General features: G+C 44.8%; 1 protein-coding gene across 39 annotated transcripts in view; it reads left to right on the forward strand.

Moving 5' to 3' along the window:
• Positions 1-21,582, forward strand: part of KIAA1217 (KIAA1217 ortholog) — a 769,974-nt gene that overhangs the window by 520,288 nt on the left and 228,104 nt on the right. Inside the window, exon 1 of one of the 39 annotated variants that reach the window (XM_067030416.1) lies at positions 9,653-9,867. The exons of 37 other annotated variants lie outside the window; for them this stretch is intronic. Coding sequence is in view for 1 of the 2 variants with exons in the window: in XM_067030415.1 (XP_066886516.1) it covers positions 12,329-12,337 (9 nt within the window). In the remaining variant the exon portion in view is untranslated. Of the gene's footprint in view, positions 1-9,652; positions 9,868-12,252; positions 12,338-21,582 lie in introns of those variants that run through there. One more of the 39 variants, XM_067030415.1, reaches the window with a different exon arrangement.

Consider the following 21,582-nt stretch of genomic DNA (forward strand, 5'->3'; position numbering starts at 1 on the left):
CTATTTTGCATTAAAATTCCTTTTAAAGGGTAATAACGAAATGAATCCCCTGCTTTGTAGAGAAAAGAGATGGCTGCTTAGGTCACTTTGGGAAGAATTATTTCAGATTTCTCTTGAAAGTTAAATGCTCATCCTTAGACCTGACGCCGTGGCCCCTTGAGTCTATTCTGACCTTTCTGTCCATGTTTTTTTTCTTCCCACCTCTTTATTCACTTGTGTCAGTGTGTTCACAGGTTCCTTCTGTTCATATCTTTGGCAAGATTGTCTTTGGTTAAGTGTGGTATAAATATATCCCTCTCCGATCCCATTACAAAGGCTCCTCTTAGTATTTCAACTCGTCTGCCTTTTGGGTGGCATCTACCTTCTTAATGCTGCTTCTAAGCTTTGGCATCTCAGCCAGTAAAATCCAGCGCATTATCTGGGGCAGATAATGCCCTCTGCTCGGATATTTCTCTTTGGTCTCGGTGTGTTAAAGTTAGACCCAGGTCATTATTTTCGTAACAATGACATTTTCATAATGCACTAAATAATGAAGTGTTAAGAACACCCAGAAAAAGCCTTAAAGATGCCTAGAACGTTGCCTGAAGCATTTAATATGACGGCTATTAACTTTTTACATCTTTTTTGATATAAATTGATCATAAAGCGTATCGAAAGTGACTTTACACCAAGACATTCAGTATCAGGAAAATTGACATTTCATTGCAACCTGCCCCAGATCATCACAGTCCCACGCCCAGCTCCGGGCTCGGCGCTTCCGGTACCTTCCGCTTCGAATCCCAAATAGTCCTAGGTCTTCTCTCTACCTCTCCCCAAAACCCAACCCTCTCCACCTGCTGAAAACCCAGCCAGGTCCACGATCACCCTAGCTGGAAAGTGGGTGGTTTGCCCTTTTCCGAATTCCACAAGGCTTTTGCTTTGCAAAAATGGCAACAAAAAAAGTTTCCACATTCACTGTTCCGTAGTCACACTCTATCTTCCTGAATATAATACAGTAGAGGCTCCAGGAGGGCAGGCGATGACCAGTGGCTGTGTCACCCTACTGCATCTAATACTCGGCTTGTCAGTCACTACCCGGTATGTTCTGAAAGAGGAATCAAATAGACGTCTCTTCTGCACTAGCTGTAGAGTAGCATGTGAATTGACTTTTTTAAACGGAATCCTTCAGAGAGAGAAGCTCATTGTTTAAAAGAAACTTTCAGAGAAGGCAAATAATTCTTTTTTTTTTTTTTTTTTAGCATAATGAGTCCCTATCTAAATGAACTACCTTTGATCTGGCATTTCAACTATTACGTACATGTCTTGCTTCTCTTATACCCTTTCATTTATTCAGCATGTATTTAATAAAAGCATATCACATACCACCGTGCAGGTGTGGGAACACAATAGTGAACAGGACAGAGGACCCGCCCTCTCAGCACTAACTTCTCAGAGAAGAGGGGCAGGCAATAAACACACCTAAGAAATGCCGTGTGGTATAAAGGCTGTGTAGAAAAATAAGGTGGGATAAGGGAAATGGAGAGACAGGGGGTGCTTTTTATAGAGGAGGAATCTCAAATGAAGGGATAGTCTGAGCAGAGACCAGGGAGGATGGAGGGTGAGAGGCCCCCGGGTGGGTATCCGTCAGAGGAAGAGCCCAGGCTGCAGAGAAAACAGCAGAGGCCGGGGGTGGGTAGTGGGTGTCTGAGGGACAAGGTGCAGGGATGCCACGTGGCTGATGTGGCTCAGGGACCGGTGTGGGGTGGGTCTTGAGACAGAGCTGGGCAAGATCAGGAGAGCTAAGGGGCCGTGGTAGAGACTTGAGTTTTTAGTTAAGAGAGGCTGTCACTGGACGTTTGGAGGACCTACATACTTTTTTGTTTTTAAAGAAGACTGAGTTCGGCTGCTGTGGAGAGTAGCCTGTAGAAGCAGGAAGACCCACAAGGAGGCTCCTGAGTAGGAGACAACAGGGACCATGACTAGGGTGGTGGCTTGAGGGGGAAGAAGCCATCAGACCCTGGTTCTTAGAGGTGATGGGATTTGCCACTGGTCAGACTGTGGAGGCCCATGAGAAGAAGAGGGAAGTCAAGAGTAATCACAGACAAGGTGTTGGTTTTAGCAGCTGGAAGATTCATGTTTTCATTGACTGGCACGGGGCAGGTCTGAGGAGGATGGAGTTTGAAGGACACACTCAAGTTGGGGGTCAGACAGATGGTCGAACATCCCAGGCTGTTGGCTGCGAGTCTTTCTTCCAAAACTGTGAGTCCTTGAATTCAAGGTCATGTCTTGGTCATCTTTGTGTTCTCCAGTTAATTTGCAGAAGTTCTCGCTTACAGGACCCCTGACACTTGTGTTTGAGTTCATGGAATTCAGATTTGCATACGTGGGAGTTTCTGAAAGTGGCCTGTGGTTTCACTTGCATTTTCCTATTCCTCTTCATCATAATCTGTAAAAGCAGAGAAGAGACAGTTGAAAAAAATTGCTGTATGAAACTTGCTGGAAACGGGTAGAACCAGAAATGATGCTGACAAGAGGTTTAGAAGTACAAAACGGAGAGTACTCAGACCAAATATAAGTAAATTAGCATAAATCATCAATCTCTGATTTCCACGCCTGTCTTCTCCAAGTTGGCTAACTCAACAGCTGCTTCTGTGACTACAGCTGTGTAATTCCTCCACGTTTCCTTTTTGCATGGAAAAAGTTTCCAGTTTGTCATTGCTTCATCATTTGCAATTTTATATTAGGTTCTCGTTTTTTATTTTTGGGGCCTGACTATGTGGTTAAGAAAGTCAGGCAACTATCATCCATTCTGAACTGTTTTGTTTTCACTTGGGGTTTGGTTTTAGGTCTACTTGGGGTTTTTTCATTTGCCCTTGGGGTTCTCCAGGCTTAGAAATGCTTCTCTGGGTAAACTTCCTGATCCCTGGTTGGAACTTGCAGGACGGTGGGGATTCCAGGTAGAGAAAGTCCTCACAGGCAGAGGGAAAAGCAAGGTGAGGGCAGGTGCCTAGTTCGTTGTGGTTGCAACATAAGCTTCATAGGGAGTGTGAAGAGAGTGAAGAACACGTGATGAGAAGGTAATAAAGGTCACTACGGGAACTTCCCTTGTGGCGCAGTGGTTAAGAGTCGCCTGCCAACGCAGGGGACACGGGTTCGATCCTTGGTCCGGGAAGATCCCACATGCCGCGGAGCACGTAAGCCCGTACGCCACAACTACTGAGCCTGCGCTCTAGAGCCCGCGAGCCACAACTACTGAGCCCGCGCGCCGCAACTACTGAAGGCCGCGCGCCTAGAGCCCGTGCTCCGCAACAAGAGAAGCCACCGCAATGAGAAGCCCGCGCACCGCAACGAAGAGTAGACCCCGCTCGCCGCAACTAGAGAAAGCCCGCGTGCAGCAATGAAGACCCAATGTAGCCAAAAATAACTAAGTAAATAAACAAATACTTTTTTTTTTTTTTAAAGGTCATTATGGGCTATGCTAAGGAGTATAGAAAACGAGGAGCTTCAGACGCTTCGAGTCTGGAAGTACTGTGATGAGATTTGTATTGTAGGCAAAGCTGCTTTGACTGCCATAGGAAGAGCAGACGGGTGAGGGAGACAGGTAAGAGGTTCTGGTGATGAAGGCAAAAGATGATGAAGGCCTTGTAAACTTCTTAGACCAGTGACTGGCATGCAGTCAATAATATATCAGTCTTTATAAAGTAAAATTAAACAAGTGAAAGTAGAAGTACTTGTGATGGGGTGGAGAACGCCACATTAGAGAGACATCTTACAGGTAGGATGATTACAACATCTACTTGGGTGAATGGTGATGTCATTCCAGGACAAGGAGCAGGTGAGGTTACGGGGAGGTTGACCAGGTGCCATAATTCTGCCTGGACATGTGTTCTCTTTGTGGAGCCCATGGAGCATCCGTTAGGCAGCTGGCGATATAGCTCTGGGACTCAGCTGAGACTTTGGCTTGGACGGGCATGTTTGGGACATGTTTAGAAGTCTTCAACATCTAGATAGGAAAGAAAGAGATCACTCCAAAAAAGGAAATAAAGCGAGGAGAGTCTCTTATCATAGCAATGAACTTAAAAAAAGTTATCCCCCAATTCTGGTTGATATAACCTCTTATTAAGATTTTCTGGCGAACCTACTGGTACTTGTTCCAGGAAAATAGTACCTTATTATTATTATTATTATTATTATTATTTAAAGAATAGAAGCTACTTATTTGATCACCTTTCAGGCAGGGCTAGGTGGTGTCATTGTCAGCAGCTTAATAATGTGCGCTTTCTACTCTGAAGACCCACCACCACTGACCTGGAAGTTCAGTCTTCATAGAGGATCAATACGTGATCCAGCTTCCCCAGAGCACCGGTAATTTGCAACTTCGGGCATGGCTGTTCCATTTTTGATATTGTGCAACCCTCAGTGGTACACGAGCCTTCTGGAATCTTAAGGAGTTGAAGTAGAGAATCATTTTGCTCCCAGCCTAAGTGCCACAATAGAAAACCAAACAGCGTCCCCTTAACAGCAGTGGAGATTCCCGAAAGATATGATGGAAGAATAATAAGCGTGTATGTACGTGAATTCTCTCCAAAGCTCCATGGCGTGGTATTTGAAGCTGCCTCTCTGGGCACTGACGTGTCTTAGTGACTTGCAGGTAGAGTCGGCCTTTAGCAGGAGTGATTCTCCGAAGCCGTAGCGTGCTTCAGGGCAGGCTGGACGCGTGTCACATACGTGCCTGGGAAACATTGCTTTCAGCAGCAGCATCTTCCAAGTGATAAAAATAACTTCGCTTTGGTCAGTAGCCCTGGAGCCAGGTGTCCCCTTTCACTTCCTGTTCTCTGTTGGGTCCTGCAAAGGGACATCTCGTCTTCCACAGTTTGGAATGTGGCATTTCTGGTCTCGCCGCTTTAACTGTCTTAATATCTAGCCATCTATTCTCCTCTTGTTGTGCATTTTGAGGGTCCTCTCCTGTTGAACCTTTGCATTTTACACCCTCGTGTCGACTGCTCATTCCTTCAGGGGGAGATTGACGGCTCCCCCCTGCCAGACACTCGATAACCTAGAGGTTTAAACTTTGATTTCTGTCACGTCCCCACTTTTTAGAGCCTAAGCTGTATAATTATGGGGCAACAACTTTCCTGTCCGTGATTCTCTTGAAAGTCTTACTTTATCTTATTACCCCATCACAGAAGCTTCTTTCCGGTCCTCTGTTCTGATAATAGATGTATTTCCTGCACAATATCGGATCATCTTTTAGATTCTGCAGTTCTTCACAAGTCTCCTTTTTGAAACTGTCGTTGACTCGTGAGTCTAATTCCTTCTTTTCCATGAGCTCCAGGGCAGACTCCTTCTCAAGAGTTCTTATGTTCTAAAGCCTTCGTGAGCTCGGAGGGATGGATGGTGGGTGTGATTAATCCCTGGAAGATGTGGCCGCTGGTGGGGTTATTTCTGTGTCAAGCTTCCCACCGTCACACCTGGAAGAGAGCTGACGCTGTGAGGGGCCGCCTTCGTGTAGACACTGCCCGACCCGAAGCCCTCTGTCTCTCCTTCCTCCCCGTTGGGGTAGAATCGTGTCCGTCTGCACCCAGCACGCTAGAGCAGGAAGGCCGCCTCACTCGCCGTGGAGAAAAGCCTCCCATGGACCTGCTAAAGTAACTGCTGGGTGGCTTTTTATTGCGGGGAACAAAGGATGGTTAAGTCTCGGGAGTCCTAGGTTGCTGGTCCGTAGGTTTCTCTGGCGTGAGCCCTAGAAAGTTCCTCTTGATTTCAGCAGCCATATTTAACTGACCGTTGACATTTAAAATTGTAAGAGAAAACTATAGCCCAAGATAATTGGATACAATAAACCAATGTATCTTATCTGTGAGGACATGTCAAAAACTGTGGTTTGGGGACTATGTCCTTTATTGCTAGGCAATGTATGGAGCCTTCCTTGTGACCCCCTGGCTCTTCCTCTCCATCATTTCCTCAGCCGTGTCCCTTCTCAGCCTCCTGTGCTAACTGATAGCACATGTGTTTCAGAATGGAACCTGGAAAAGGAATGTATAGGGCCTCGTATGGAAATGCCATTCCAGATTCCGTGCGCCAGTCGAGAGTCACCCCAGAAAGGAGGAATTTGGATTGGAAGGGAATCAAAGGAATTGTGGACCTAGTATAATTGATTGCAGTGAAGCAGTCATGGGGTGGTCTGGACAGCTGGACGCAGGCCAAGTTCAAAATCACAAGCGACTCCCCCTGCGCTTTGAGAATGAGGTGTGAGGTCTACTGAATGGAGAACAGGATGGGTCATCAACTTTCTTACGGTGTAATTCAAACCTGGGCCCTGAGCTTTGTCTGTTGTTTTTTGAGAGGGACAGAGGTGTCGAATCCAGCCAGAAAGACCTGTGCTTATCCGTCCAATTACTTCTTTTATCCTCCCCGCCCTTCTCTCTCAGAAACAGGATTCTAAAGTAAGTTCTTGGTTGTGTCTGATACATGTCAGCTGATATCCAGGGCTCATTTATTTTCTTTGTCCTAGGCGTAATGTCTAGCATAACATGCTTTATAAATGAATGAATAGCAATGGTGTGAAAAAGCAGCGAAGATATTAGTGAGGGAAACAAATCCTGGTGTTATAGGACGAAAGCGTTTGCCCTGGATGCCACGGTGCAAGCAAGATGGTATGGCTGTGGGGTTACCCAGCTCTACTGCATGGAACGGTAGAGCATCTCGCACGCACACACACAGAGGCTTCATTGGCGTGACAGATACCGCACACTGTAGCACACTGTGCGCTCCACGGTGTAGGTTTGCGTACTGAAGTCTCCGAAAAGAGCTGCAGTGAAGACAGCCTGCTTAACCTTTAATTTAAGTCAGCCTTTCTCCCAACATATCTGGCTGTGGAATTCTCTGCCTTACACCTCCTTACATCCGGAACCCACTGTGGCCAACACTGGTAGAAATTCATAAAATCGGCATAGACTTGAGTCCGGCTGACCTGGGTTTGAATCATGGCTACCATTTTCTGTGTGATCCTAAGTCGAATTAAGTAAGCTCTAGGCTCCCGTTTCCTCATCTACAGGATCAGGATAATGTCCACTTCCCGAAATAAGAGAATTAAAGCCGATAATGCAGGTAAACCATCCTCTGGGCACCTAGCACAGGCTGCCTCCTCTGTGGCTGCTTATTTCCACACTGATGGACTGCATTTCTCTGTACCACACTGGTACCCACATACAGGGGCTTCTTAGGATGCAGCCTGGTCTCCTTAATCCTTACAACCAGTGGCAGACAAATTGTTGTTTGCGCTTGTAAGATGTGAATAATTCGTCTTTTTTAGGGAACTGCTTTCCCAAAGGAAAATTATGGCAGAGAGCTCCTAATTACTTTTACATTTGTTGGTGCTATTGGCTCCTAAAATCTGGCATCATTATTGCCCAGTTTTTTTTTCTTGGCTCTCCAGGTTCTTCTAAATTGGATATGAACAAGGAAAAGTCTTTCTGGAAATGTCTTATTAACCCACCAAATAAATGGCTGTTCAAATACTATACGTAACAAGAATACCAGCCATGAGCATTTGTTTTGCTTTTACCATGTACCAGGCACTGCTCTGAACTCTCTATGTGTGTAGCTCATTTAATCCTTACAGCATCCCAGTGAGTATGCACCGCTATCTGCATTTTGCAGATGAGGAAACTGAAGCTTTCAGAGTAATATGCCTAAGGCCACCGGGTAATAAAAGATGAGAGTGACTCTAGTCGGGCAGGTTAGCACAGACAAGGACGAGCTGAAGATTGCAAAGCCGACTCATGGTCAACCTCGAGGTTGTCATTTTCTTGCCTAGTCTAGATGAAAACTTTTCCTTTTTTTTAGGAAATAAAAGTTATGTATCCTATATTAGTCATTCCTCTCCAGAGGAATGAACCAACAGGATACACACACACACACACACACACACACACACACACACACACACACACACACACACACAGAAATTTATTATAAGGAATTGGTTCACTCAGTTATGGAGGCTAAGATGTCCCAAGATCTAGAGTTAGTAAGCTGGAGACCCGGGAGAGACAATGGTAGAAGTTCCAGTCTGAAAGGGGTAGGTGTAAGACCCAGGAAAGGCTGATGTTTCAGCTCAAGTCCTCAGGCTGGAAAAACTGCTGTCCCAGCTTAGGCAGAAAGGTAGGAAGAGTTCCCACTTACTCTTGTGTGTGAGAGATCAACCTTTTTGTTCTATTCATGTCTTCAACTGATTGGTTGAGGCTTTACTCAGTCTACCCATTCAGATGTTAATCTCACCCAGAAAACACCCTCGCAGACACACCCAGAATAATGTTTAACCAGATATCCGGGCACCTTGTGACCCAGTCATATTGACACGTAAAATTAACCGTCACACATCCCACGGTTTAAAACCACAAATTAGACATCCTCCTCTCTCGTTTCTGTTTTCAAGCAGACCAGTTGAACCCAGTGGGGTTCTACTGAGTTCAGAGACCTCATTCAAAGGTTCCTCCAAAACTTTCATAAGACATGGATAATTGAATATTGTCAAATATTCAAATGTCAATTACTAGTCATTTAAATACATAAAGTTTGAGAAGGGGGTCTCCTTAAGTCAAAAGCTACTGTTTCCCATAATGCCAGCGATCATAATAGGGGACCCCAGGCTCTCTGGGGGGATCCATAGTGACCCCAAATTCAGAGCTTTGTGCTTTGCATGTGTAACGCAGCCCCAGGATCCAGATATGCGTTAGGTCGTAGCCTGTGCCCTGTGACCATTGGGAGAATGAGTGAGACTGATTTATGTTTGCAGAGGTGAGGAAGGAAGCTTTCTCTGGCCAGCTACTCTCCTGTTGTCTAAGCCTCTTGAAGGCAGTGAACATGTGTCCGGGCGTCACACCTTGCCTTGTACACAGGAGTCAAGTAGTCAATATTGGCTGAAGGTATCAGTAATTTTGTAGGTACCCACTGTAATCTTCTTTGACATTTGCTTGGGAGACGGTGATGAGAAAAAAAGACCGCGGGACCAGTACAGAGCTGTTTTCTGAGTGAATCAGTGACGCCAATTATGTTACATTTCTTAGCCCATGGTTGCAGCTGTGTGTAACTATTTCTACCTGAAAGAATCACCTACAAACCCCGATAAGTGATCCCGTGCAGGGAGGTACTGCAGCGGTGGCCTCTCAGTTTGAGTTAGGGTTCCTTATATCTCACTAAGAGACACATATTCCTCTGGAGTCAGGGTGTTAAAAATCATTTGTGTCTTTTCTGTCATCTGGGAAAAACAAGGCTCCTCCAGAAAATGAAAATGTCTCCTTTTTTACTTCCTAAAGGTGAAAAAGAAATGCAGTTGGAATGGGTAGGGGCTTTTTATAGACAAGAAAAGTGACGGACTTGACAGATGACTCCTGATCTTTGTTCAGCGGCAGAGACAGGAGGAAGAGGGCAGAAACACAGCAGCTTTTTTTAGAGTCACTGACCCTATGGCCCACTGATAAGCAGCCTCTGTGCCCTGCAAAGTGGGATCTTGCAGCGGAATTTTATGTTCCTGCCTGGGCTGGTGTTGGATTCTCTGGATATCTAAGGTGACACAAGAGGGAGCAGATGATGTCAACAGTTTATTTGTGGAACCTGGGCCTCCTTAACAGGGCCAAGGCTTTTCCTCCAAAGGAGGGAGACTTACGCCCTGGATGCCTGCTCCCGCACGGAGGCTTTCGGCACAAAAGCAAGAAGATTCCAGCTAATGGGGGCCAATCCACAAGTCATTTCAGGAAAAATGGATATAACTAGAAGCGCCTGGAAGGCTGAATATGTTTTCTGCTGTGGGAAGGTTAAAGTGGAACCCTAAGGCATAGGTTTTCCGAAAACCAGCATTTAAGAATATGCCAGGTGTGGAAACTGGTAAGAGGAACTTGGTTTAATAACACGTGAAGGGAAATTTAGCACCACCGATGTTCTCCTTCCCTCCGTCACCTCCTCCGATGAACCTCTTGATGGAGATCTACAGGAAACTGGGACATATTTTGCAGTTTTGCGGTTGATTTGCAGGGAACCTGGGAGGGTCGACTTCTAAACGTTTCTCTGAGGACAGTGCCGGGCGCCCTGGTTCTCAGGAGAGCTGCGAGTGAAGCTGGCAAGCACTGATGTTAGCGCAGGATGGAATGCTCTCGCTGGCAGCCGGGGGAAGAGTAGCCTGGTGATTAAACGCTCTTGTTACAGTCGGCAGTGTGGCCGTGTTCAGAAGAGCCCATTCATGCTGAGTGTGAGGCTCCCCAACAGTCCAATTACGAGGAAAGGAAGTAGAAATATCAGTGGGTTGTGTTGCTAAAGCTGCCTGGGTTTAGAGCCAAATGGAACTTTGCAGTACGGAGTCGATAGGAATCTCTGGTGTGTTTTGATGTGTCAGGTGCCCTTCTCCAGAGGGGGGTAAGTTTTAGAGAATGATTGTTTTGCTTCTTTGGGTACCACCTGCGGAAGTGTGTTTACTTTGACTATTTTGTAGAAACCTGGTGAAACAGCCTTGTGAGAGAGGATTCTTTGGTTGGGGGTTTTCTCATCAGATGACAATGCCCAGCCTGGAATTGCCCTCCGGCTAAAGGTTATAGGCCATGATATTGGAGCTGAGTGTCGGTTTACGGAACTGCTGTGATGGTTTTGGTGGGCGTCCTTGGGAGCGATGGGGCCAACCTTATTCGCGTCTGAAAGACAATCCTCAGCAAGGGAGCTTCAAAAACACCTATTGTTCCATACTTTCACTTAGAAAATAAATCCTTATTGCCTTGTTAAGCCTTCTGCAACTCCTCCTCTAGTTCTGTTTACATGTTATAAAATGAAGGGAACCCACTGCATGGCTCTGCAGAGGACGAGCCCCATTAATCTGTGCTAACGTTTCTGCCTGAAATGCAAGCACCTTGATAACAGGGTGGAGACGCACGGGGAGGGGCAGTTAAGGAGCAGCTGAGGACCCGTTTACGGAGGAATAACCCCTTAGCTCGGCAAAGTCGTGTCATCTGTCCAGGGAGGCACTTTCACAGGTGCTGCAAGCACAGTTTGTGTGTGGAAGGAGCCCTGCTTACAGTCCCACTTAGCTCCCTTGGTTGTTGATGGAGGTTCAGATGTGTTATTTGATCACGTCGGCTATCTACCAAACAAGCCCATTGTTTACCCAGGAACCCACGTGTGGCTTTGGGGTGGCTCTTCATCTAGCCTTAATGTTGACCATCTCTAGCACTGAGGGTCTTCCGTGGGACCCAGCAATACCCAGAACCGTCTCTGAAAGGCTAATGCAGAGAAGGGAAGGGGTGTGGAAAAGATTAAAGGTGCGGCGAGGGATGCAACGGACAGGATCCTTACGAAGGGGAGAAGGTGGTACAAAGCAGTCAGGAGCAGTTGCCTCAGCTATTGATGTTAAAGATAACTGCAGAAAATCAGTGCTGCTGTCTTAAAGAAAGGGAGAACCAAATCTGAGGCAGAGAGTGGGTGTTTTCAAAGGTGAAAACGAGCCCAAGTGTCCCAGGATTACCAGGACAGACAGGAATTCTTCTCTGTCTTCGTCAGATCTTCTGCTTCAAAAGAGGAAATCCTGCAGTTAGAGGAGAGAGAACACAGAGAACACAGGGCAAACGGCATGTTTTTCCACCTCGTTTCTAGAGAGTGATCCTGGGTGTTGGAGACTATTTGAAAGGAAGAGGTGAAGCTTTGGTGAATCCTGGAAACAGCACTTCTCTGTTTTCACGGGGGGGGGGGTGGTGCAGATTTATTCGCATCCTGCCTTGACTCAGCACATCAGCTGGGTCTCCTGCCCCTGGGCTCCGAGTCTTAACATGTTTTCAAGTGAGATAGCCACTGATGGAAACAATTGTCATTTTGTCTGTTGCCAGAATGGGAGTTAAGTATTTTAAAAACATGAACAGTGAAACAGTATCAGATTATACTAAACACATTTTGTTATTTGCGATGATTTTAACTTTTGATCATTTAAACGGTAACTGCAAAGTTTATCGTGATATTGTCTAATAGTGGATAAAAGGAGTTTATCTAAAAGAGATCTGATGTAATGATGACAGTAAAGAAGACAGTTATCTACTAAACTGAAAATGCTTTCTTTAAACACTTGGGGTATCCTTTTCTACCTAAAGATGAGGTGGAGCCCAGTCTAGAACATCTTCAGCTCGTGCTTTTCATATGTTCAGTACACATCCTGAGGATGTAGGAAATACCAGGTTTCCTTCATCTGCTTTAGGTAATGCGTCTACTCCAACAGGTATCCCTCAATCTGGGCTCTTCATCGGTTGCTGGATGGCTGTGGATGGAGGCACTTCAAAGTGAGGTCAGCTGCTAGCAGGAACGATTTTATAGTATTATGTGGACGGTAGAGTATCTGACCGCCCTGTCCCCCTTTGCCAGCAGAGAGGGGGTTCCCGGGACATGGGACTTCCACTTTTCATACTGGGGAAGTCCTGGGCAGACCAGGGTGAGTTGTCACCCTGTGTGAGGTAATGGATTTGACCATAAACTTCAACATTACACTTCACAATGCTAAGCGGTTGAAATTCTGAATGTTCTTGAACTTACTTTACAGTACAGAGTGGACTTGTTCCCCAAATACCCTGTGTCCATGCCTAGCTGACCCCATCAACTCTTGACGCTCTCCTTCTAGAAAAGACCACCAAAATGGCTTCAGAATGCATCTCATTCCCCTTCAATGGCTCTTTGTTCTTGCAGACTGGGGCGGGGGGCAGCCTGAGAGGACAGGGAAGCCCCCGACCCCACCCCCCTCTTCAGCCAAAATGTCATCACTTTTACCTACCAAGAGGAAAGCTTCCCAGCTCAGATTCTTATAATATAGTACATTTTCAGCAGCATGAATGGACCTAGAGATTATCATAGTAAGTGAAGTAAATCAGAGAAAGACAAATATCATATGATATCACTTGTATGTGGAATCTAAAACAATGATACAATGATAGATCTGTGAGTCTATTTCTGTTTTGTAAGACTCACAGGTATTGAAAACAAACTTACAGTTACCAAAGAGGGAAGGAGGGGGGTGATAAATTAGGAGTTTGGGATTAACATAGACACACTATGATATATAAAATAGATAAACAACAAGGACCTACTATATAGCACAGGGAACTATATTCAATACCTTGTAATAACCTATAATGGAAAAGAATCTGAAATATATATATATGTATGTATACATATGTATAACTGAATCACTTTGCTGTACACCTGAAACTAACACAACACTGTAAATTTTTTAAAAAATAATATCTTTCCAAGCCAGTGACTAGATGCCCGCATATATCCCTTCTCGCTTCAGTATTTTGTGGTCTTCCATGGGGAATTGCTAATTTTCCAAAGGCTTTGAATGAAATGAATTTAAAGAAAACTGCCTGTCCCAATGGTTCTTATGTGAGAGATACTGACTGTGTGGTCCTTTTATTTTTAGCAATAGTGTTGGAAAAATCAGGTTATGTTTACTCTGTCTGGGGGGCTGGTGAGATTGTGTAGTCTAGAAAATGCTGGAATTATAAATTATTATAAATGTCGACTGGGTGGAGAAATTCGTATATGAAAAAATACTGTAATATACAAGTCAGACTATAGGTTTTCCCCTAGTTCATTGTCCAAAAATGTGTACATTGGCCAAGGAGAGTAAACCAAGAAAGTACTTTCACAGAGAAACATAAATACGTTTCACTGTGCCGTTCTTTTGTCAGATGTGTTTTTACATCATATTTCTTGCTCATCCCCAAAGTCCCAGTTTTGAGTTTGTTTATTTCTTGCTGCCTTCATTGTAAATCTCATAGTGCGAACTTGTTTCTCTATTAGATAAATACATTCAAACTGTAATACTTCCTGGTTTTTAGCATTAATCAAATATTTTATGGACTTTCTCTGAGTTATCGTTTATTTTTAGCCTTTTGATGTTTGTTTTCACTAGAAAACTGAATTTTTTACAGGGCTGCCTACTTCTTTACGTATCTTGAGGGCTGGCGATAAGCAGCATTCACTCAGCTGGAGCCAGAAGCCCCATCTGAATGGGTTAGCTTCTTTTATTTTATTTATTTATTTTTAAAAATTTTTATTGGAGTATAGCTGATTTACAGTGTTGTGTTAGTTTCAAGTGCGCAGCGAAGTGAATCAGTTATACATGTACATATATCCACACTTTTTTAGATTCTTTTCCCACATAGGTCATTCCAGAGTACTGTGGTACACAGTAGGTCCTTATTAGTTACCTGTTTTATATATAGTAGTGTGTATATGTCAATCCCAATCTCCCAGTTAATCCCTCCCCCCCGCCCCCTTACCCCTTGGTAATCATAAGTTTGTTTTCTACATCTGTAACTCTATTTCTGGTCTATAGATAAGTTCATTTGTACCCTTTTTTTAGATTCCACATATAAGGGTTATCATATGATATTTGTCTTTCTCTGTCTGACTTAACTTCACTCAGGATGATAATCTCTAGGTCCATCCATGTTGCTGCAAATGGTATGGGTTGGCTTCTTTTAAATGGCAAACCTACTGCCCTCAATGAATAACAAGTTCCCCTCCTTGAGAGGGAAAAATCACATTGCCTTGGTATCTCAGGAGTGCAGTTCCATAAATATTATTATGCATCATGGAACACATCTCTATTCAATAGAGCAGATATTGCCAACAAAAATGAAATAATAGAGGAAATAACTTCTAGTGGTTTCCAGCTTTAATTGTGAGAAATAAGTGAAAAAGAGAGTTTTCAATCAAAGTTTTTTGTACGGTGATAGTTCACTGTCTTTCACTCAAAGATGCTTATGCTCTCGGGGGGAAAACAGATAAAAATGAATGTTTTGGTTTTGTTTTTTTTCTTTTTTTCAGCATTTTCTGCCTTTGGTTTTTGCTTTATAAGGTCAAATATTACACTTGTCTTTTAAGCCACCCACAGACTCAGCTCTTTGGGTGGGGCTGGCCTCATCATATCAAGATTCACTTTCGGGCTTCCCTGGTGGCGCAGTGGTTGAGAATCCGCCTGCCGATGCAGGAGACACGGGTTCGTGCCCTGGTCCGGGAGGATCCCACGTGCCGCGGAGCGGCTGGGCCCGTGAGCCATGGCCGCTGGGCCTGTGCGTCCGGAGCCTGTGCTCCGCAACGGGAGAGGCCACAGCAGTGAGAGGCCCGCGTACCGCAAAAAAAAAAAAAGATTCACTTTCATGAAATTTCTGCCTTCAGAATGTTTCACTAGAGGCAATATTTTAGAGTGTTGTTATTTTCTAAATCAAGGAGAAGTTCGCTTAGAAAGAATCCTTATTTATCACCAGGCTGGGTACGGTCTCTAAACTATCTTGACTGCTTTTTCTAAATACGAAGATATGGAAGAAGTGAAAAATAAACATTATCGACTAAAAAATTATAAGGCCATAATTTGTGACATAGGTAAAAATCATTGTATTTTACTGCTTCAAGACAGTGCCATGATGCGGGTGGACTGGATGGTTAATGGGGAGGAAGAGTGGTAAAGATTAAAAAATACTTCGTTGGAAGTCAGACTGACGGTAGATTTCGTGGAGGAAATGAGAAATTGAGTTTAGGAACATTTGAGGTGAGGTAACTGTGGAAATTCTCCTCTTTGGAATATACATGTATATTGACATGAATTTAGAACCTACATGTATAGATATATATATTTTTTAAATTAATTAATTAATTAATTTTATTTTTGGCTGCGTTGGATCTTCATTGCTGTGCGCGGGCTTTCTCTAGTTGCGGCGAGTGGGGGCTACTCTTCGTTGCGGTGCGCGGGCTTCTCATTGCGGTGGCTTCTCTTGTTGTGGAGCACAGGCTCTAGGTGCGCAGGTTTCCGTAGTTGTGGCACGCAGGCTCAGTAGTTGTGGCTCGTGGGCTCTAGAGTGCAGGCTCAGTAGTCGTGGTGCAAGGGCTTAGTTGCTCCGCGGCACGTGGGATCTTCCCGGACCAGGGCTCAAACCCATGTTCCCTGAACTGGCAGGCAGATTCTTAACCACCGTACCACCAGGGAAGTCCCTGGAATCTACCTGTGTATTGAAGTGCATTTAGGTCATATGTATATTCACAAACTTTTAGAATATATATGTCTGGATTTGGGGAATACAGGCTGGACTGCAGCCATCAATATATAGGTGTGCTCTTTTTTTTTTTTTTAAACATCTTTATGGGAGTATAATTGCTTTACAATGGTGTGTTAGTTTCTGCTTTATAACAAAGTGAATCAGCTATACATATACACATATCCCTATATCTCCTCCCTCTTGCATCTCCCTCCCACCCTTCCTATCCCACCCCTCTAGGTGGTCACAAAGCATATAGGTGCGTTCTTAAGCTTTTCCTGTTCACGATATTCTCAGTGCCCCTAGGCCAAAAGAAATACCTAACAGCTCTGTTCATTTAGGCAGTAGAGTCCATACAACTTAATTAGAATTTATGTCCTAACAATTTAGTGGCCGATTGAAAATATAATTGTACACATTGAAAGGAAATACATATATCTTTTTCATTCTTAAGTGGTGGTTAATTTTATGTGCCAACTTGGCTTGGCCATAGTATCCATGTTTATTTGGTCAAGCACCAGTCTGGATGCTGCTGTGAAGGTAATTTTTATATGAGATTAACGTTTGAATCAGAAGACCTTCAGGAACGCAGATTACTCTTCATAATGTGGGTGGGCCTCATCCAATGTTCCTGAGGCCTTAAGAGAACAGCCAGGATCTCTGGAGGAGGAGGGAATTCTGCCTGCAGACGGTCTTCAGACTCAGCTGCATCACCAGCTCTTCACGACGTCCCTAGCCTGCTGGCCTGCCTTGCAGACTTGGGACTTGCTCACCCTTACAATGGCGCGCGCACGCACACGCACACACACACACACACACATTCTACTGGTTCTGTTTCTCCGGAGAAAACTTAGAAATGGGATGTGTGTACCGTCGGATACTGCACAGCTTCTCAAGCATTGGAAACAGATGGGACACCGTTTCTTGTTCCACCTTGATTTTTTTTTTTTTTTTTTTTTTTTTTTTTTTTTTTTTTTTTTGCGGGCCTCTCACTGTTGTGGCCTCTCCCGTTGCGGAGCACAGGCTCCGGACGCGCAGGCCCAGCGGCCATGGCTCACGGGCTTAGTTGCTCCGCGGCATGTGGGATCTTCCCGGACCAGGGCACGAACCTGTGTCTCCTGCATCGGCAGGCGGATTCTCAACCACTGCGCCACCAGGGAAGCCCCCACCTTGATTTTTGTACAGATCTTGCTTTTTATCACAACTACTTCTCAGGACCCCACTTTGCAAAGATGACATCATCCAAGGGAATGTAAGTGATCTCGTGTTGAAACCGGGAGCTACCTCAAGCTCGTATCTTGCACAGTGTTCAACAAGTGTTGAATATGGCTGTGTTTCCCTCCGAAATTTAACGCATCCCACAGTGCATCCGTGCCCTGGCTGTGACGTCAGGGCAGCTGCGCGCACGGTTTGGGAGCTGCAGGTACCAGTGTGGCAGTAGTCATGGGGGTGAGATTAGCTCACACGGAGAGCAGAGATGAGCCCCAGAAAACACCTGCGAGGAAGAGGCTGTAGCAGAGGAGCTTTTGAGAGGAGAGTCTAAAGAGAGACTCGAGACACAAGAAAAAATTCATACACTCTGAACAGAGCAAGGGAAGTATGATACCAGCTAAGAAATGAATCCAGGCGTAGGACGGAAGGCAGGAGGAAATATTCTCTGATTCTTACACGGTTGGGGAGTTAGGGTGATGGGGCTGTGGTAGTGTTTTCACCTTTTTCTCTCTTTTCCAACATTTTTTCACATGTCTGTGTCTTCATTGTATGATGAAAAAAAGAGATGTTTACAACCATTTAAAAAAAATGCTCTCTGGCTTTCCTATTCCTATTCCTTTATTTTTTTTCCTTTTTTTCTGTCCAGTTCCAGCATTCAGCTGTGTGTGTGTGTGTGTGTGTGTGTGTGTGTGTGTGTGTGTTCAGGGTGAGGGGGTGGGCAGGAATAGGTAGGAGGAGACAGTAAAATAAGGATGTAACAGAAAAAAACTTCGAGGTTTGCTTTCCTTCGTGAAACATTCAGTAGAATTGGGGAGGTAAGATGTGAAGCAGGTTCACAGAAGTCCATACAAGGAAGCCACAGATAGAAGCCAAGGCCACGTGCACTGGAGCAGGAGGTGGCGGGCGGGCAGGGCTGGGGCAGGGCTGGGGCAGGCCCTGGGGATGGCGTGAGAATCGTACAGGTGAGTAGATCTGGGAGGAACACCTGGGTGAGCCTTGGACAGGACCCCAGCGAGGGGCCTGAACGGGTGGTCTGGGGCCCTGCTTTCATTCAAAGCCGTAGTTTTCCCAAGCCAGCATAAAAGCCATCAGTCTTTGCCAAAGCACTGTAAGTTTCTTGGCATTTATTGAAATTAATTTACCTGCAAGAAAATTCATATATCTAGCTTTGTGAAGTATACATTCAGGGAAGTTCTTCTTTGCATTAGCTAAAGCCCATATTACTCATACAATAATGTGACACAACAGAAAGGTGATATAATTAAGCATATAAAACTCCAGATTTTTTTGGAATTACTCTCATCTTGACACTGGTTGTTTCCTCAGGTAAAAGTAGTGATTCCAAGAGTTATGTGGCTGGAACCAGTGGGATTATTTTGCATATAATATGAAACTCTATTTGGCATCTATTTTTATTTTGAGGAAAGAATAAAGGACCAGAAAGCATCCTGTTCCAAGTCTCCAAGAAGGGTGTGATTTTAATTACACACCACAGAAGATGCAAAGAAATGTGTAATCACACTTCACACATAGAGCTCTGTAGAGCAAAAATACATTGGTACCCATCTACCCCCACTCCATAAATCAGACCTAGAATGGCTAATCACAGATATAAATTGTATAAATGGTACGCTTGGTGCTGATTACTTTCTCCTCGGTCTGCTGTGGACAATGAAGAATTTAGATCTTAGGCTGGCTGTGCTGTTTTTGAAGTGGAACTCAAAAGGAAAAGTTCATTTTAAATTCTCTTAATCCTGCTTTACACTTTTCCTTCCTTTTTGGTTGAATTATTATCTTCAGGAGGCCCATATGAAACTGTAAGTACCAACTTGGGCTGTTTTCAGAGTTCATAGGATGGAAATGGTCCTAACGGGCCCGGCACTGGTTTTCCACGTTCCCATTCTCATCACCGACATCCCGGGACATCTTAAAAACCACAGAATAGGGCTTCCCTGGTGGCGCAGCGGTTGAGAGTCCGCCTGCCGATGCGGGGGACGCGGGTTCGTGCCCCGGTTCGGGAGGATCCCACGTGCCGCGGAGCGGCTGGGCCCGTGAGCCGTGGCCGCTGAGCCTGTGCATCCGGAGCCTGTGCTCCGTGACGGGAGAGGCCACAGCAGTGAGAGGCCCGCGTACCGCAAAAAAAAAAAAAAAAAAAACAACTACAGAATAAATGATGCAGCTGCTAGGAAAACACTGTGGTAGTTCCTCAAAAATAAAGTTACAAACAGAATTACCGTATGACCCAACAAGTCAACTTCATGGTGTGTACTCAATAGAATTGAAAGCTGGGACTCAAAGAGATTTTTGTACACCCGTGTTCGTGGGAGGAATATTCATGACAGCCAAGAGGTAGAAGCAACCCACGGGTCTGCCGGTGGAAGAATGGATACACAAAAGGTGGTCTGCACGTACAATGGAGTATTATTCAGCCTTAAAAAGTAAGGAAATCCTGTTACATGCTTCAACACGGATGAACCTTCAGGACATTATGCTAAGTGAACTAACTCAGTCATGAAAGGACAAATGAGATTCCACTTTCATGAGGTACCTAGAGTAGAGAAATGCTTAGAGGCAGAAAGTAGAATGATGAGTGATTATTAATTGGGTACAGAGTTTCAGTTTTGCCACACGGAAAGAGCTCTGGAGATGGCTGGTGGTGATAGTTGCACAGCGACGTGAATGTACTTAATGCCACCGAACCATGCACTTAAAAATGGTTAAGACGGTAATTTTATATTCTGTTTATTTTACCATCGTTGAAAAAGCAAAACCAAAAACGACAGAGGAGGGGGCTCCACCACAGAGATTCAGTTTCGGTGAGTCTGCAGCAGGGGCCAAGGTGCAGTGATTCTGGTCTCAGGCGTTGCTCGTCTCTGGAGTGGCGAGGCCTGAGTGGTACAGCCAGCAGTGAGAAGCCCACGCTGCCCCACGATGGGAGGGGACGCCAGGCACCGGAAGGAGAGGATGGCCGCGCACAGGGCAGGGAGACCCCTGCAAAGAAGACCCTGCTTTGGCCAAGGAGTTAGTCCAGTGAGCGGAATTTCAGGCATTTTGGAATAATGAGTGCACGTGGGCCAGAAGGGTCTTTCGGTCACATCTGAGCTACTGTCCTTCAAAGCACGCTGAGTGGGTGGGTGGATGTCTGTCACGCCTCCAAGAAGCATCAGCTCACTGGCTGCTCAGGTGAGAATCTGGAAAATAGTGTACACACATCTGCTCGGAGTGAAGCAGAGGGAGAACGGAGGCTCGGAATGACCAGACCACGCTACGGACCAGCGATTCGTGACTGAATAAAACAACTTGTTTAGATGCTTCAGAGAGAGACGAGGTGACGTGCCTTACAAGTGATCCTTCCCTCTTTCATTTGTGAGGACATGAACCTGGGTTCAGACCTCTGTTTTCCTCATGAGCCTGGCCTTGTCCTGGCACAGAAGCACTTTACTGAACATCTGATTAATCGAGTGACATGTGAATCCATTCAGTTAATACACGTGCACAGGGAGCTTCACGCGTGCTGCAGCGGCTCAACAAATAAGACGAACCAGAGTTCAACTGAGTCAGTCCTTCCGTGCCAGGAGAAATCTCTGACAAGGCTGCAGTTCTCCTTTGCCAGAGAATTTTATGGCAATCAATGATAGCTAGCCCTGGCGTCCCTACCGAAGCTCTTTATTGAATACAATTCATTTTAAGTGACCTTTGCTTTTCTGGAACAGTTCTTTATTTGTGCAGTGCAGATTGCAAACAGCCTAATCAGCCCTCTGGCTTTTGGTTATTAGCATTCCATCTGCTTTATAATGCCGTTTAAAAAACCAGCTGTGCTAGGGAAGAAAAAAGTATTGACTGTATCTTTTTCTCTGGAAGAAAAATTCGTGTGACATTAAGATTGCCAAATGGCAGTGTCTTCTTTGGGGGAGTGTGTGTGTGTGTGTGTGTGTGTGTGTGTGTGTGTGTGTGTGTGTGTGTGTGTTTGTATGAGTGACTTAAGGTGTTTGTAATATTTCTTCTTAAAGGACCAGAGTTCATGTGCCCTAGTTAATGTTAGAATTATGAACAAAAATGTTTCTAGAAACCAAAGGAGGAATCATAATTTGAATAATAAAATGTTGTAAGTAGTTTTATTATAAACGATACCATGTTACAAAGTTAAGTATTAGATCTTGGGCTGAGGAGCCGATGTAAACATGGAGAAGAAAATACAGATGAACGGTTGAACGCAGGGTGGGTGTATTAGGAAGAATTCTTGGATTTTTCGTCCCAAGGTGTGGCTCATTAGTTGTTTATTTTGTAGTTCTGCTTCTTCAGTACTCTTTGTGTCTTAGACCGTACT

The sequence above is a fragment of the Kogia breviceps genome, chromosome 3 (assembly GCF_026419965.1).
Source record: "Kogia breviceps isolate mKogBre1 chromosome 3, mKogBre1 haplotype 1, whole genome shotgun sequence".
NCBI lineage: Eukaryota > Metazoa > Chordata > Mammalia > Artiodactyla > Physeteridae > Kogia > Kogia breviceps.